Here is an 18,300-nt window from a genome sequence, read left to right on the forward strand (position 1 = left end):
AATAAACGGACATGCTCATCAGGCTTGTCTCCAGTGTTGCTTGTCAAGAGACACCATCACTCTTCCAGCCCAACAGCTAAGGGTCTCCTACAAAGAGACCTCACCCTACCAGCCATTGGAGTCTTCCTAGCTGAGAGTCCAGACATGATGTTGCAGGGACAACACAAACCACCTCACTGTGCTCTTTCTACTTCTCTACCCATAGACTCCGTAAGCGTTAGAAAATATCATTTGTATTATTCCACCATGTGGGGCTTTGTTAGGCAGTAATAGATTGGTAGGACAGTCCTCAATCAGAAACAAGAGAAAGGCTGGAAAACTAGCAGACTGGAGCTTCCATTTTCTAGAATAGAAGGCCACTGCGTGAAAAAAAAAATCAGTTCCAATGGCACAATAAGAGCTAACATATACTGGATGTCATTCTGCAACAGACACAGCCATTTGACATGTATTACTTTAGCCTCTCAACTATATGAAGTAAGAGATTTTATTTATCATTTTACAGATGAGGAAAGAGAGCTAAAGACAAGTTAGATATCTTGTCCAAGTTTATAAGATACTGTGATGGAGAACAATGAATTAAAACTCAGTTTGCCTCTGGTAACCATGTCCTTATCCACATTACAGATCCACTTTTGTGGATCCTGTTGGAAAATCTCTAAACTTAGATAATGTTCCATCAGCATTCTTGATGAAAGAAAATGAAGTTGGCCCTACATATCCACAGATTCTGTATCTGTGGATTCAACCAAATGTGGATCAAAATTATTTGGAAAAAATACTGTATCTGGACTGAACATGTGTGGCCTTTTTTTGCTTGTCATTATTCCCTAAATAATATAGTATAACTAGTATTTCCATAGCATTTTAATTGTATTAGGTATTGTCATTAACCTAGAGATGATTTATTCAGGGAGATATGTATAGGTTATACACAAACACTCCGTGGCATGGAGTGCCTCTTCCCACTTTAAACCTGTTAACAAACAACTTTTTTAAATGGCAATTATCTCTTGTATGCTGGTCTTCCATATGTTAAGTTTTCTAATACATTATGTTTTAATTACTCTGTTACGATGCCTCATGCTGACCACATGCAACACAAAGTCAGGAAATAAGTAGACTGGTCCAAGCTCTGCCATGGAGGTGCTGTGTGACCTTAGAGATGTCAGTTCACCTTTGTGGGTCCATTTCTTTATTTGTAAATAATTTCTTTATTTGTAATGAGCATATCTTAACATTTTATAGAACATACTCCATTTTTGTGAACAGAAGAGCCTTTATACCTTTCTTTTCATCCTTTGCGTGTGTATCTTCTCACACTTCCTACACACTTCCCCACCAAGATATTTATTTCCAACATTATTAAACTATCATTTTTAATTTTTTAAAATAAAATACCCTACACTGTTTACTAATTTTTTTTTTTTTTAATTTTTGACAGGCAGAGTGGACAGTGAGAGAGAGAGACAGAGAGAGAAAGGTCTTCCTTTGCCGTTGGTTCACCCTCCAATGGCCGCCGCTGCAGCCGGCGCACCGCGCTGATCCGATGGCAGGAGCCAGGATCCAGGTGCTTTTCCTGGTCTCCCATGGGGTGCAGGGCCCAAGCACCTGGGCCATCCTCCACTGCACTCCCTGGCCATAGCAGAGAGCTGGCCTGGAAGAGGGGCAACCGGGACAGAATCCGGCGCCCCAACCGGGACTAGAAACCGGTGTGCCGGCGCCGCAAGGTGGAGGATTAGCCTATTGAGCCACGGCGCCGGCTTGTTTACTAATTTTTTAAAACTATGTTGTCTTCTAAAGCATTGGAATATGTTACTCTAATCTCTGAATTTTGAAATGATATTAGAAACATCTGGTTATTCAAATGTCACTTGAATAATTTCACAAAAGCATTCATTTAATCATTAATTCAAGTATTTCTTGGAAACCTACTATATGTCAGGTTCTTGGTTAAATAATATGGGCACAAGAACGAAAGGTATACTAAATAACCTTAATAAATAAATGTCCTGGATCCAGACTGAGATATAATTATGTCCTCCTTTATTTGAAGGTTTAATGTAGGAATGCTATATATGGCATATGAAATTTTAAAATGTGGCACACATTTTTTCAGAGAGGGTATAGGAAGCCACTTACTTGTAATCTTAATATTGGGCCAGATAACAAATCTTTTTTTTTTTTATTTTCATTTTTTTGACAGGCAGAGTGGACAGTGAGAGAGAGAGACAGAAAGAAAGGTCTTCCTTTTCCATTGGTTCACCCCTCAATGGCCGCTGCAGCCGGCACACCGCACTGATCCGAAGCCAGGAGCCAGGTGCTACTCCTGGTCTCCCATGGGGGTGCAGGGCCCAAGCACTGGGCCATCCTCCACTGCCCTCCCGGGCCATAGCAGAGAGCTGGCCTGGAAGAGGAGCAACCGGGACAGAATCCAGCGCCCTGACCAGGACTAGAACCCAGGGTACTGGCGCTGCAGGCAGAGGATTAGCCTATTGAGCTACAACGGTGCCGGCCCAGATAACAAATCTTAGGAACATCTTATTTACTAAGTTCATGAATAAGATACAGCTTCCCATATGTATGGCTTTTTCAAGTAGATTGGAACTAGAAAATAGAATTCACCCTCAGAAACAACTCTGATCAATCAGTTGTAGCTGTCAAGAACACTGTGTTGTGGGGGGATGCCCTGGCCTGAAGCGCCAGCATCCCATATGGGTGCTGGTTCTAGTCCCGGCTGCTCCTCTTCCAATCCAGCTCTCTGCTATGGCCTGGGAAAGCAGTAGAAGATGGCCCAAGTGCTTGGGCCCCTGTACCCTCTTGGGAGACCCAGAAGAAGCTCCTGGCTCCTGGCTTCAGATTGGCGCAGCTCCGGCCCTTGTGGCCATCTGGGGAGTGAACCAGCAGATGGAAGACCTCTCTCTTCTGTCTCTACCTCTCTCTGTAACTCTGCATTTCAAATAAATAAAATAAATCTTTAAAAAAAAAAAAACACTGTGTTTTGAATCCTGTAGTCATGAATGGACTAAGATTAATAATGCCAGCCAAGTGAATGTTTCAAGACGTGATGATATGGGGACTATGTTTTTGCACCCTTGACCTGTATTTGCAGCAGAAAAAGATTGCTCACATAACTTCTACTCAGAAATGCTAGTTGAAATTGGATGGAAGAGAGAAAAAAGTGGGCAGTAATGGTGATGTTAGGCATTACTAGGGTTATATCCTCCTCACAAGTTACATTTCTGTTTCCCACATGGATGGCAGGGACCTAGTACTTGAGCAATCGCTTGCTGTATTGTAGGACACATATGATCAGGAAGTTGGATTCCGAAGCAGAGCCAGGACTCAAAGACAGGCACTCTAATAATATGGAATGTGAGTGTCACAAGTGGCACCTTAACTGCTCTGCCAAGTGCCCACCCCTGTCCTCTTGCTACAGTGAATTGCAGCATGAACATTTGTGGAGGTTTCATTGCTTCTCGTATAATTTTCAATTTTCTACAATGTGAGTATATATATATATATATATATATATAAACATTCAGCAGTTCTTCATCTCAAACTAGATATGATGAAAGAAGTTCAGCTGCCAACAAAAGAAATAAGTATTAAATACTGTTATCTAATCTTTTCTAATAATTCTAATAAACCGATAAAATCTGCCTGCAGGTTTCACTAACCAAAGTAAGATATACTTCCCATGTGTTTTGCTTCCACTATTAGAAAAGAACAAGTGCATCTCATAAGCTTTGTTTAGGAAAACATACAAAATCCTTAGATAGCTTTTAAATTCTAATTCAACTACTCTTATCCAAGCTGCAAAGGGGAATTTAATTTGCTTTTGCTTAAGCAGAAAATGTCTCATTAATTTAGATTATTTGAGGCATAAGTCCAGTAGGAAATGGTGAAAGTTTTGAATTAATATAACTGAAGTAAAGGATAAAGAATTATGGGCGTAAAAAGAAGAGAAAGCAAAAAAAAAATTTCTTTTACGTGTAATGACTATCACCTATTTGTAAGCATAGCTCAACTGTTATAGCTAAAGATATGAAATATAGGTCTTAAATAAGCAAGCTGTTTTTTTTTCACTCAGCAGTCCAGAGGTGAGAGGTGGAGCAGCTCTCAGTATTCAACATTGGGCATCTATCTTGGAATCCAAGGATGTGGATATAACTTTCACACTTTCCTAACGGGAGTGAGAAATGCAGGGCTGCTCACAACCCACTGTGGAGAATTTAGTGGGCTGCCTTTAGCAAGAGAGGCTTGGAAATATGGAACCCTGCAATGTGGTTATGTGTTGAACTAAAATTAAGGACATTCTACTACTAAAAGGAGAAAGAGTAAAGAAGAGATGCCAGAAGGAAATTATATAAGTGTTGCCTAAGTCCAGAGGAGCCCACAGGCCAAATCTGATACTCCTGCTTTTTAACAGTGTATGAGGTAACAGTGGCTTTTAACATTTTTTTTGGAACTTGAGAGAGAGAAAGAGAGAGAGAGAGAGAAATAGTTCCCATCCATTGGTTCATTCCCCAAATACTCACAATGGCTGCAGCTAGGCCAGAGCCCAAGCCAGGAGCTGAGAACTTAATTCAGGTCTCCCAGGTGGTGGCAGGAACTCAATTACCTGAGCTATCACTACTGTCTCCCAGGATCTGCACTAGCAGGAAGCTGGAGTCAGGAGTCATACTGGGAATTGAATCCAAGTCCTTTCATATCAGATGCTGGAGTTTTGACTACCAGGCCAAACACCTGCCCTCTGAGAATAGCTTTCATAGATGAAGATTTATCATCAGTTTAAGACTAGGAACAGTAATTTTGAACCCAGTTAAGAAAAAATGCTATTTGTCCCCCCAAAACATTATGTTGTTGTTAGACTCAAATATTTTAATTGGTTGAGTATCCTTTATCAAATTTATTGAGAAGTGTTTCAAATTTGAGATTAAGATTTTAGAGTATTTGCCCATATAAAATGTGATATATTGGGGATGGTACCCAAATCTAAACTCAAAATTCATTTATTTCATAGACATCTTGTGTACATAATTTAAAGGTAATTTTCTTCAATGTTTTTAATAATTTCGTACATAAAATTTTTCCTAGTGTAGAACTGACCACTGTGGTGTCTTACTGGTAGACAAAATATTTTGCATTTTTATTATTTTGGAATTTGGACTTTTGTATTAGGGATTCTCAGTATGTACTATTCTTTGAATTTTATCAATGGAAAATGTGTGGGGATTTGTTTTCTCACTTATTATACAGTTATTGACATAATATCCTTCGAGCCCTTTACAGAAAAGTTTACTGACACCAGCCAGTCTGCATTAGACTAACAGAAGTCCTACAAAGTATGGAAAGAAGAATGGCAGCAGGGTGGCTTAACAAAATACAATGCCACAGCCCTAAGGAGTCTGATATGTGTTTCTAAATATGGGAATACTTCTTAAAGGAGGTTACACACCCATCAGTGCATATTAGCCAAAATTTAGTGGAAAAACAGGAAACAAGAGGAGAAAAAAGTCTACATAGTCAAAATCAAAGCAAGAAAGCTCATGCATTGCGCAGACAGGAGATTGCCCAGACCTTAAACAGAGAACATTCTCCATCTCTGAGACACAATTCTGTTGATTCGTAATGACTTAACTGGATCAGCCGTTCTCCCAGAACAGTAAATGTGAAGGGATTGGAAGGAAAGCAGAGAGGGTAAGAGCGCTGCTCTCTTAGGCCTCCTAAAATAGGGACCAAAACCTTCATTACCTGTCAGAAGCCCCCAAAGACAAAACTAGATTACACCTCAATACAGCAATGATTTTATAAAGATGAACCTGCATCATTAAGCACAGGTAAAATTATATTCATTATATTCTGTCTCAAGAAGCAGGGAATAATACACTTGAGAAAGCCTGTCATCAAAAATTATAGATACTGCAGCATTTGAGACACAGATTAAGATGCCAGTGTCTCACATCAGAACACCTGTGTTCAGCGCTTACCTCTGAATCCTGACTCCAGGATCCTGCCAATGCAGACCCTAAGAGCTACAGGTGATGGTTCAAGCAGCTGGGTTCCTGCTACCCATGTAAGAGACCTGGGCTGAGACTCCCACTTCAGCTCTGCTCCAGCCCTGGCCATTATAGGCATTTGGGGGAGTGAGCCAGCAGATGGGAGAGCACTTTTGTGCTCTCTCTCTTAAACATTAACAATTTTTTTAAAAAATAGTAAAGACAAAATTTTGGCCATTTATATATTTTTAATTTTCAAAGTTTTTATTTGAAAAGCAGAGACAAAGATCTTCCATTTGCTGGTTTGCTCCTCTCATGTCTGTAAAAGATGAGGCTGTATCAGGCTGAAGTCAGGAGCTTGGAACTCAAGCCAGGTCTCCCACGTGAGTGGCAAGGATCCCAGTGCTTGAGCCATCACCTCTTACCTCTCAGGGGCACATTAGCAGGAAGCTGGAATCAGAAGTGATGCCAGAACTTGAACCCAGGCAAGCAGGTGTCCCAAATGACATTTTAAGCACTGTGCCAAATGCCCACCCCAATTTTTGGCCATTTAAGGAAGTAACTTCAGATACCTCTAAGTTAATTCATATGGAACTTTTATTCCCTCAAGAATTCATGTAAATGAGATGTGATGACATGCTGCATGTAAACAGAATCACAAACAGAAGCTAATAACCTAGTACACTTAGTTCATTTATGTCCTTTTAGAAACTAAACGCTGGGGGCTGGTGATGTGGCATAGTAGGTAAAGCCGTCACCTGCAGTGCCGGCATCCCACATGAGTGCCGCTTCATGTCCTGGCTGCTGCTTTTCGGATCCAGCTCTCTGCTATGACATGGGAAAGCAGTGGAAGATGGCCCAAGGGCTTGGTTCCCTGCATCCGCCTCTAAGACCCGGAGGAAGCTCCTGGCTTCTAGATTCAGATCAGAGCAGTTCTGGCCGTTGTGGCCAGTTGGGGAGTGAACCAATAGATCGAAGACCTCCCTCTCTCTCTCTGCCTCTGCCTCTCTGTAATTGTGACTTTCAGATAAATAAATACTTTTTTTAAAAAGAAACTAAACAGTGTATTCTTATTGACAGTATTGTTACAGAACTTGCCAGCCTTTGTCTACTGATCACAAATATAAATATTGTATATGCAATGGACAGAAAACCAGCTGATTGACTTAAGCAAAAAACAAACAAACAAAAAAGCCTCCAGGGCTATGAAGTAAATAAACAAGTTGATGTATTAAGCAAACCCAAATCGAGCTTCCCTTTTTTAAGGTGATCAGTGCCCTCTTTCCTGAGGAGGTAAAATTTTATCTGAAACCTGAAACACTTGTAGACTCTCAAAGGCAGAAAGGACAACTTGAAGGAAGACTTCCCAGTTTACATGGCTGCCTCTCCCTCCCAGAGGGGCTCAGTCCAACTAGCTCAAGTGTATTCCATCCCATTGGCATTAATAACTGGCCCAGGATTACATGTATTAGTCATTTTGGGCCAAAGAGACTCTGAGAGGAGAGAGACATATTCTCCAGGACAGTTATGCATGGGGTTATTAGCCATTTTACCACTTCATAGGAAGAGACTGTCTAAAAATGAAGCCAACACAGAGCAGAGCAGCACTAAGTAGGAGAGAATGCAGTTGATTCTTGCAGTGGTCATTTGAGTATCTGAAGTCATCTTTCTGAGTTCCACTCCTGGAACTTTGTGTTATATAAAGCAACATATCCATTTTTGGTTTAAGTCAAATGGAGTTCAGTTTCTGTGATGCACAACAGCAAACAAGATAACTCAATGGGCTTTGGAAACAAGTTAAGGGCCCATGTCTATATAGAGGAATGGGTGCTTAGTGAATTCTCAGAGTATTTTATTGCAAAACTTGGGTATTGGAGCTCCATCTGGTAGAATATTGACTACGGGGGTGGAAGCTAGAAACATTTTATGAAAAACTAGGGAGGAACGATTATGAGGGAGGCACAGCTACAGCATTTTTTTTTTTTTTTTTTGGACAGGCAGAGTGGACAGTGAGAGAGAGAGACAGAGAGAAAGGTCTTCCTTTGCCGTTGGTTCACCCTCCAATGGCCGCCGCGGCTGGCGCGCTGCGGCCGGCGCACCGCGCTGATCCAATGGCAGGAGCCAGGAGCCAGGTGCTTTTCCTGGTCTCCCATGGGGTGTAGGGCCCAAGCACCTGGGCCATCCTCCACTGCACTCCCTGGCCACAGCAGAGAGCTGGCCTGGAAGAGGGGCAACCGGGACAGAATCCGGCGCCCTGACCGGGACTAGAACCCGGTGTGCCGGTGCCGCTAGGTGGAGGATTAGCCTAGTGAGCTGCGGCGCCGGCCAGCTACAGCAATTTAATACCTCATTTCCCTTGCCTTCCATCACTTTGGGGTTAAAGACAGCAGAAGAAAAAAAAAACCAAATTGATGCATCTGGGAGAGGCAAGAAGTTGGCAGAGGTGAGGCATGTCTAATTCTTGAAGTCTGTGGTAATGGGTATGGGTACTTGGTACAGCAGTTAAGAAGCCATTTGGGATGCCCACATCCCATATCTGAGCCTGGATTTTAATGCTGGCTCTGCTCCTGATTCCAGCTTCTTGCTAAGGTGCACACTGGGAGGCTGCAGCTGATGGCTCAAATAATTGAGTCCCTGCCACCTATGTAGGAAACCCCAGCTGAATTTGAGCCAGCCCCAGGTGTTGCCAGCATTCAAGGCATGAACCAGCAGATGGAAGATCCCTGGATTGTCTGTCTCTCTTTTCCTAAGTAACTAAATAGCAAACTACAGTAATGAATCTGTTGTTTTTTTGTACTCTCTTATCCCCCTTTTGGAAGTAGCACTACCCTTTCCAAGTCCAACTGATCAAGAGAATTTTTCTCTTGATCCACATCATTTAGGTACTGCTAAGTAGTGCTAAGAGTACCAACTAGTGTGTTCCATCATTTGGCCATGTTGATCTGACCCGAGCAGGCCTAATGGCTTGATCAGAAGGAATACAGGGACTTCACCCACTGGGAAAGGCATTCTGGTTTTCCACTGGACTTTGAAACTTCCAGATAGGGCTGCATGGAGAAGAGCTGTCTGCGAAAAGGATGGTAGAGACAAGAAAATCAGAGGTAGGAAGATCAAATGTCTTATTTGAGACCTTGAAGCCAGGTGTGCATGAAGCCACATTTACCTTTTAGACTTTATAACAATATGAGCCAATAAATTATTTTACTGGAGTAGTATTCCTCTGTTCACCATGTACTCTTTGGGCAGGCTAGAGGTTGAAAAAAATATACTTTGAAAAAGATACCAAATGAAGGAAATCTCTTATCTCATCTGCAAGGAGTAGAGAAAAGGTGCCAATAAAAAATATATATCCTCAGGCTGTGTAATTCGGGTTTTTAAATTCTATAACAATGTTTGTATGTACTCTAATATACTGCAAGTGCATGATTCATCCATCTTTCGTGGACTGGCTCACTACCAATTAACATCTTTTCAGATACAATCCAATCCATCTGTTAGGACTTACCTCCCTTAAAAGAAGAAATCATAGACAACTCTATGTCATATTCAGTGCCATATAATTCTTCCTAATGCTATTCTACCAAAAACCCATGATCAGGACCTAAAATTAAAAACCAATTATATCCTGTAGCCAAGATCACCACCTTACATCCCAAACGTTAGGTTGTCCATATTTTAAAAAGTGGGAGTCATGCAATATAACATCCTTTTAGTTTTACCATAGAAAAGGTACATTGAATGTATGTATTACTAAAACTTGTATTTTCATTGACAATAAATACACACTACTTCCTAAACTGGAGAATAAGATATTTTAAATAGCAATAGTTTCCATAACCAGAATTCCATATTTTCATTGGAGATGAAACCCTAGGTTAATTTGTCTTTTTAGGACCAATGAATCTTAATGACAATTATTTCTTCCTGCAGCATCATATACAAATAGAAGTTTTTTTTATTGCTATCTAGTATCTGTAAAATTTACCAAACTATGGTCCTTGGAACCACTAACAAGTGTTCTACACATGGGGATATACAAGTGAGCACGTGTGTGTGTGCAGATACACACACACATGCACACACACACACTCCCATGGCCAAATAAGATTGAGAAACATGATATACTATTCCCAGTCCTGAAAACTCTCAAGGCACATTAGCATATTTTAGAATGTGAGAAGTCTTACAGTAGAGATGCCTGTTCAAATTTGTTTAGCCCAGCATTTCCCCAAGTTAACTTTCTCAAAATTAACTACAGCATTTCGCCTCCCAGCCCCACCTCCAAACTCCCATTCTCCAAGGTTTTTTGAACAGCTTGTGAAACTAGTTCCATAAAGCAAAGTTTGGGAAACACTAGTTTAGTGGTTTCTATCTACACAGATTTTGCTGCCTGAATAATATGTAAGGAATTTTGAGTGACAATTGCACCCATTTGGATATATCTTCAACTGATTCCATAATTAGAAATTTAAAATGCAAATTTTTCAAAGCAAACTGTCTTTACCATTGCGATGTGTTGCTAAGATTTATTTGATTTTGTGTATACTCACATTACTTTCCAGTATATCTGGTATAGGTAATAGGCTCAAAAGAACACAGATATGATTACCCATGTTATGTGTGTACAGGAATTAACAGTTTTAATATGTCAAATGTACTGTTTAATTTCTTTGAATGGGGTGCCTTACATGCCTCTTAGGAGAAATGAGATAATGGTAGCATCTTCGTTTATACTTTGTGCAAGATGTAGATTGTGAATTCATGAAGCCACTGCTTTTGAGCCTCAGTATGGCTCAAAAGTTAATAAATCATCATCACTTCTCTCTAAATAAAATGAAATTCTAACTTTACAGTACTCCCCTTAAATGACCTTTCCTCATGGCTGGGTGTTAAATCTTGGCACACACACGCGCGCACACACACACACGCACACACACATAAACAGAATAATTCTAAAGGTGCATTTATATGGTCTAGATTTTGAAGATTAACTCCTCAGATGGTATTCTAAAGAACTGATCACATCTAAGCACAATTTGAAAATAAAACTCTGAAAAAATATTTCAATATTGATAGGAAAGTGAACAGACAGGATATAGTCAAGACACCACACTTAGCTATATAACATCAGTGCATATCACAAAGGATTACCAAGTTTAATTCTCTAGGGAATATGATAATTTCAGCCTCAGCAAGGCATATTTTCTGGAAATAATGTAGTATAATTACTCTCATGGCAGCAGCACATATGCAAAGTATATGGATATAACACAATGTAGATTTTAGGTCATTTGCACTGAAGATGCTTTCTAAATGTGATAAGTTGGGTTTAATATTGATTCTGTAAAAGATTCTAACCCCAGGTCCTCTTCACCAGACTAGCCCATGGCTCTTGTTGCCTTTGCCAAATCACACAAATATTAGACTAATGCTAGTTACAATGCAGTGTTTCTCCAAATGTGGCATCTATGTCACTGCTGATTCATAGGATGGCTTGGGAGGATCCCAAAAACATTTTATTTTTAAAGTAATATTTATTTAATTTGAAAGGCAGACAGATAGGCAGAGGTCCCCCATCTACTGGTTCATTCCTCAAATAACCTGGGTTGGATCAAGCTGAAACCAGGAGCCAGGAATGTAATCTAAGCCTTCCATTTGAGTGGCAGGGACCCGGACACTTGAGCCATCACCTGCTGTCTACTAGAATGTGTACTAGCAGGAAGCTGGGGCAAAGAGCAAAGCCAAGACTCACACCTGGGTATCCTGATATGGGATGTGGGCATCCCAAATGACATTTTAACCATGTTACCAAATTCCTACTCCTGAAAAGTATTTTCAGTTTTAACAATAAACGTGATTATGATCATACTATAAAAATGACTACCATTTACTGAGCATTTACTATGGGCTAGTGTACTCACTTGAATGGTGTTCACAAGACCAGTCTGTGGTAGCTACTATTATTATTTCCAATAAACAGAATGGAAATCAAGGCACAGGGAGGCCAAATTAACTGGCTCAAAATCACATAGCTGGAAATGGGCAAAGTTTCAAAGAAAGTTTAGCCAGGAACCCATGCTTTATCATTTCATGGACTTAATTTTTTAGAAGATTGACTATGTAAAAATTTCAAGAAATATGTCTTATATATGACAGAGTTTTCGAAATTGTAGGTGAATGTCAGATGTTCAAGTTACATTGCCTTAATAAATAATTACATGGAGTGTGCACATATGGGTATGGTGGAAGCTGGATGTTCATGATCTTCATGGCTATGAAATGACTGCTAATAGACAGGTTCCAGGGCAGAAACTTGGGTTAAAGTCATACTACTGAACTCTCCTGAGAGGAAAAGATCCAACTTTCAACTCACCTGCTTTTTATTTGCCCCCAAAAATTCTCTTGTTCAGAGAGGAAATCTTCCTACTTTCACACATTTTTGAAACTTCATACAGTCATATTTCTATGGGAAATATAAATAATTCAAATAACTCTGAAAAAGAAAGGCCTCAATTACTGTGTATTATAATTTCAAGAAAAATTAGACTTAAGAAAAAGCTGACAGATTAGAAGCATTACAGGAAGTTTCTTGCTCATTTTCTCCAGAGGTTAAAACAGAATATTTTTTCTAAAAGGGCAGAAGTTTAAGGTCTGGCTAGGGAATAAAGACATGTTTTGTCTGACACTTCCCAATTCACATCCAACATTTATCAAATGATTCTTAAGTACTGTATAAAAAAAAAAAAAGAGTCAAGAGCTGGCAGCCTGGGTATATTAAGCTTTCATTGTAAATTTGTATTTTAAAAACCCAATATCTTTTCTGTAAATATGCAAGGGTTTCTCTGACAATTTCTCTTTTTGTAAAGCCACCTCTCACTGAAACCCTTTAAATAAAACTCCTATAGGTAAAATGAATTCTTGGCATTTGGGAGTTTAAAATCTCCCCAAATTCAGAGGGGGAAAGAAAAGCTGCATAATTATGTTCATCTGAGTGCAAGTCATAAAGTAATCAAAAGTGTTTAAAACTGAAAAGCAACATCTTAGAGTGGCATTTAAGACAAAAAAAAAGTACTCAGTGGCATTTTAAAAATTTTCATGCAATTTCTTATTCATTAAATTAGAAGAAAATGTACACTACTATTTTTTGATAAGGCAAACAACATTCAAAACTGTAATTAACACAACTGGCCAGCACTATGTGAAAAACCAAATGCTTTAATGAGGCTATCAAGAACAACAGTTCAGTTGTTTCATTGGATACATGAATATTGATCCATAAAATACAGTGCTATGGACCATACAGAAATTATTGCTGCATCCAACAGCAGGTGGCTATTATTAACATTACAGTACCAAGCGTCCACAAGAGACAGTCATTTGTCATGTTTTTAAAATCAAGAAATAGGGTTTATTTTATACTCTTATCAATATCAACTTCTCCCCAGTGCATTTTTCAAAAATATTAGTAAGTGCATTCCTTTGTGCTTTATGTCTTTTAACTTTTTATGTTTTCTTAAAATTTGTTCTTATTGCTTTATTGTTTAAAAACAACCAGAAAGAACTCTGTCATCCAAGGCATGACCAGGTTAGGTTGGCTGTATGTTTTTTGGCAAAGTCAGAAGGTTTGGTATTTCCATTGCCTTACATGGAGGCAGGTGAACAATTTGGCATTTTGGACACCCCATATGGAGGTCCAACCCCGAGTGAGAATTCTGCACCCAGAGGCGTGGGGGAGGTGGTGCAGATCATTTTCTTGTTACAGACAAGAAGCCCAAACCACTGCCTCTTGGCTTAACTAGTCCCTAAAACGAATCCACATTCTATTTGGCAATAAAGAAATAAATAAAACCACCCCCAGTGTTGCAGCATCCTCCTGGACTTGCTCACCTGTCACTCCCCAAAAATTGTCTCTTCAGAAGGGGTTGGGAAAAACAGGTGATGTCAAGCTCCAGAGTTGCAAGAGTCAGGGCAGTGGTACAAGATGCCATACTTGCTCTCAACAAAGCTTTTCATATGGTTGCCTACCCATGGCCACATCACCTCGGCCACGGGTTACTCAATCTTGCTCTATTTCTAAAAACCCTCAAAATCAACTAAGGAAAATTAGCATCAAGGTCTTCGGCTTTTGCACCCAGTCCCTCCCCTTATATAAATATGAAGAGAAAAATAGACAATGCTATGATTGTATCAATGAATACTATGGTACAATTAGCTGTTCATGCAGATTTGCATTGCTATTCTAGGAAAAGAGCTATATAAGTAAGGGAGTTGAAAGCACAGGAGCTAACTTTCTCTACCCCCTGTAATAAAGCTATAAAACTGATAGCATCATCAATGTTTCCAAGGATTCTCATTGCCCAACGTGCATGGGATCTACACAATTGATTATTTTCACCTAAGCCATCATTCAAACATCTGACAATCACTTCTCTCTGACCCCTCCATCACCCACCACCAATTCACATTTGACATTTAAACACTTAAAAAAAAAACCCTCCTGAATAGGGTTTCCTGATGAAAGAAGTTGGCACTCAGTCCCTAAATATATTTAATATTAAAAATATCTGAATGAAAATTGGAAGCTCTTATATTGTCTACATAGGCACCACGCTATACATTCCTCTGAACTACTAATACCACCTTGAAACTTTCTCCTACATTACAGTTCAGTCAGTGCTAGTCCCCAGAAGACTACTGCTCTATTTAAGGCACTTCATTCTGAATGGATATGCTTTGTACCAGTCACTATTCAACTGTAGGCTGCTTCTGAGTAACCCCATTCAACAGCCTGGCTCCTAACACTCTATGACATCTGTACAAAATATCTAGGCTTGATACATGTAACACTACTGTTATTGCATAGGGCTACACAAGTAGATAATGCACTGCAACTACCTTTACAACACTGCTGCTTGTTAAAACATTGTTATCAAGTAACAGTAATTTGCCAATACAGTATTTTTCTCTTTAAAAAAATTCAGCAGATTTGCTGAAATAAAACCCCAATTTAAATGATCATCACGGGCATAGAATGCTATGGTTATGTTTCCAAGAATGTTGCTATTTTTATATTCTAAAAATAAATATGTAAGTTAATTCTTTCTAGAAAGCTTGGTTTTAACCTACTAGTACTATACCTTAAATGTGTATTGAAAACCAGTTTTGAATGAGATTGTAATATACAAAATATCTGCAAAGCTCTCTTTAAGCACAAGACCTTGCATAAAAGATTTCTTTCCTGGGTGTACAAAGAATGCGGAAAACCACCAGTGAGTTGTAAAAATATTGAAAACCTGCCATTTTAAGATGCATATTCTTAAAAATTAATACAAACATATTGAAAAGAACAATGATAATAAAGAATCTGTACAAATCAAATGAATAAAACATAATTTAAAAACAAAAATAGTAAAGCCAATTAGAAATATGCCCAGTTCAGCTGTCTTATCAAAACCAAAAATGGAAACAAAAAGCAAAACAAACTTTCAGTGCTCCTCAATATTGTACTTTGAGAGGACATTCATTTCCATTCCAAAATAAAGTCCACCTTATGAAAAACTGAATGACACTCATCAATTCAGTAATGAAGAAAACTGTAACAGCACAGAAGAAAACAGTAAGACTTGACTGTTTCAGAGCCTGGGTCTAACACCCTTCACCTTGTGTTGGTATCAGTCATTTAGTCATGGTTTTTGACAAAACAATCTTCATGAAAATGGTTGCTCTTTTTTTTTTCTTCTTCTTTTTTGGTCTTTTACAAGATATAGTAGTTCTTTAAATAGTTTGCAATATAAAGCTAAATGATGCTAGAAGGGTACTGGATCTTTAAGGCAGTACCAATGAATCAATGCATTTATAAAATGGAAAAGAGTATGGATCCCTGTCTCCTTTTCTCTCTCTCTCTCTCTCTCTCTCTCTCTCTCCTAACTTTCTTTCTTTCTCTCTTTTAGTTGCTTTACACTTTCAATTAAACTTTACATTTAATTTCCAAGGAAGTCACAGGCATAAAAATCTCAGATCAAGTTTCCCCTGAATGAAAATGGACAGACATTTCTCTGATGCAAATTCCTCTTGCTCAGAAAGCTCAAGTCTATGGCAAATTCAGTTCACAGATATGGCACACTTACTGTACAATACTTTGGAGGCATTTGTAGTTGCAAAATAGAATATACAAGTCTGTTTCATAAAATTCTAAAAAATAAAATATTTCCTGGGCTATCCATAAAGCATGAAAAAAATTTCATATTAAAGGAAAATTATCAAGAAAACCCCTTCAGGTAAATTATGAAATCTGATCGAGATAGGAAGCAGTCTGTGAGAACACAGGGCTGAGTCTGGCTAACAAGCATGCTCAGTTTCTTCCATGCTCATACTGCTCCGACGGCTGCTTGTTTTAGAAGCTCCAGGGGACACTGATGAGAGGAGCGGATCCGTGACTCCAGCAGGAGAAAGAGTATCGTCCATCAGGATGTCTTCCAGTTTGGATCCCATTTTTGTGGGAACACCATAGGCTTGGCTGCTCTCAGTCCCAGTTCCAAGGCCATTGTTGAAGGTGATGGTACCATCTGTGAGATCGAGAGTTGTGGAACAAGTTAGGTCTGCATGATGCTGCAGGAGTTCTTGGTTGCAGTTCTCAAGAACAGGTTCTTGCTTGATGATCCGATTTACCAAATCTGGAGAGCAGAGACCCGTGGACGGGATAAGGGAAAGTCCATGAGCTCGAGCCTGCATTTCAAGTTCCTGTAATAAAAGTCAAAGTCAGACACTGGAATCAGGCTGAACACAAAGAATTTTGAGGGCAGCAAGACAACTCTGGTTCATATATGCATTACACATTTGTCCAAACTTGCATGTTCTACAGTACCAAGAGTGAATGCTGATTGGACGGAATTTTGAGAACAGGCACCAAAAACAGAAAGAAGTAGTAAGTTCTAGTGTTCCATAGCACAGTGGGGCAGCTGAGTTCACAATAATGTATTATATGTTATATAAAAGAAGTATTAGATGTTGAGCAAATTTCTTTTAAAAATTTGAAAAATTACAGACTTTGGGAGGATACTGAAACGTCAGTGTATGTTCACACATACCATTCTGGTGAGGGAGGTTGAGTGGGGGCCACTGGGCATGTGTGGGAGTAAGAAGTAAGTATATGGGAAATCTCTGTAGGTTCCAATGCATTTTGCTATAAACCTAAAACTGCTCTAAAATGTCTTTGAAAAAAACTTCAGACACTTAGAAGAAAGACAATAAGTTTTCAAAATAAATGTTTTTAATTTCTTTAAGTTAATAAACTCTAATTCATGAAGTATAGAGGTAACCACTAGTAGTACTTGAAAGGATTTTTTAGATGGTATATATTAAAAATAGAGTCTCACAGATATTAATGTTTAAAATGAGGATAAATTAGGAAATATAACAATAAAAATTTTAAACATGAATTGACAAACGGTAAATATTCAGTAAATGGCAATAATGTTCCATGGTGTCCAAATTGCACTTTTACCCAAAGGTATGAAAAATGAACTTATGGGCTACTGGGAAAAATTTTTAGATTTGAAGGAAAATGGTAATAGCACCTTGAGAATTCAGGATGATTCTCCATTTCAGCAAGAGAGACTATGCTACATACTTTTTGATCACATAGTAACATTGCAAAGCTGGGTTTCTGGTGGTTGCTGCCATGAAAAAAAAAATGTACCCTGTGAACATCAATATGGAATGGGCAACATGAGTATGTTATCCAGTCTGATTCTGCAGTTCTAGGAGTTATGCATAGCTCGAAAGTCATACATGTCCTATTGGTAAGTAATAAGGTTGTTTGAAATAAAAATTTCAGGGAGGATATTTGACCTGGTAGTTAAAATGCCTGTATCCCACAGTTCCCAACTCTTGCATCCTGCTAATGTAGACCCCTGGTAAGCATATGGTGATAGCTCAAGTAACTGGGTTCCTGCCTCCCATGTGAGAGACCTGGACTGCATCTCCTGCTCCTCATATAGTCCTGGCTGCTGTGAGCATTTAGGGAGTGAATCAGTAGATAGAATCCCTCTCTCTGTCTCTCAACAAATATAAAATTTAAAAACATAAAAAATAAAAATATTAAAGACATGGAAAAATGAAATTAAAAGCTTAAATTTCTAAAAACTTATTTGAAAGGCAGAGAAACAGAGACATATCTTCCATTTTATTTGCTTACTCAAAATGCACACAACAGCTAGTGTTGGGCCAGCCTGAGGCTAGGACCCTGTAATTTAATACGAGTCTCCCTCATGGGTTGGCAGGACCCAAGTATTTGAAC

At 39.0% G+C, this 18,300-nt stretch overlaps 1 protein-coding gene across 27 annotated transcripts in view; it reads right to left on the reverse strand.

Annotated features, from left to right (window-relative positions):
• Positions 1–13,197: 13,197 nt before the first annotated feature.
• The window catches only part of MITF (melanocyte inducing transcription factor), a 245,442-nt gene continuing 240,339 nt past the window's right edge, over positions 13,198–18,300 (reverse strand). For all 27 annotated transcript variants that reach the window (XM_008260922.4, XM_070050609.1, XM_070050608.1 and 24 more), the window contains one exon: positions 13,198–16,742. In XM_008260922.4, the coding sequence (XP_008259144.1) occupies positions 16,341–16,742 (402 nt within the window). In that variant the 3' untranslated portion in view covers positions 13,198–16,340. The remainder of the gene's footprint in view (positions 16,743–18,300) is intronic.

This window comes from Oryctolagus cuniculus, chromosome 10, assembly GCF_964237555.1.
Source record: "Oryctolagus cuniculus chromosome 10, mOryCun1.1, whole genome shotgun sequence".
In the NCBI taxonomy this organism is placed as follows: Eukaryota; Metazoa; Chordata; class Mammalia; order Lagomorpha; family Leporidae; genus Oryctolagus; species Oryctolagus cuniculus.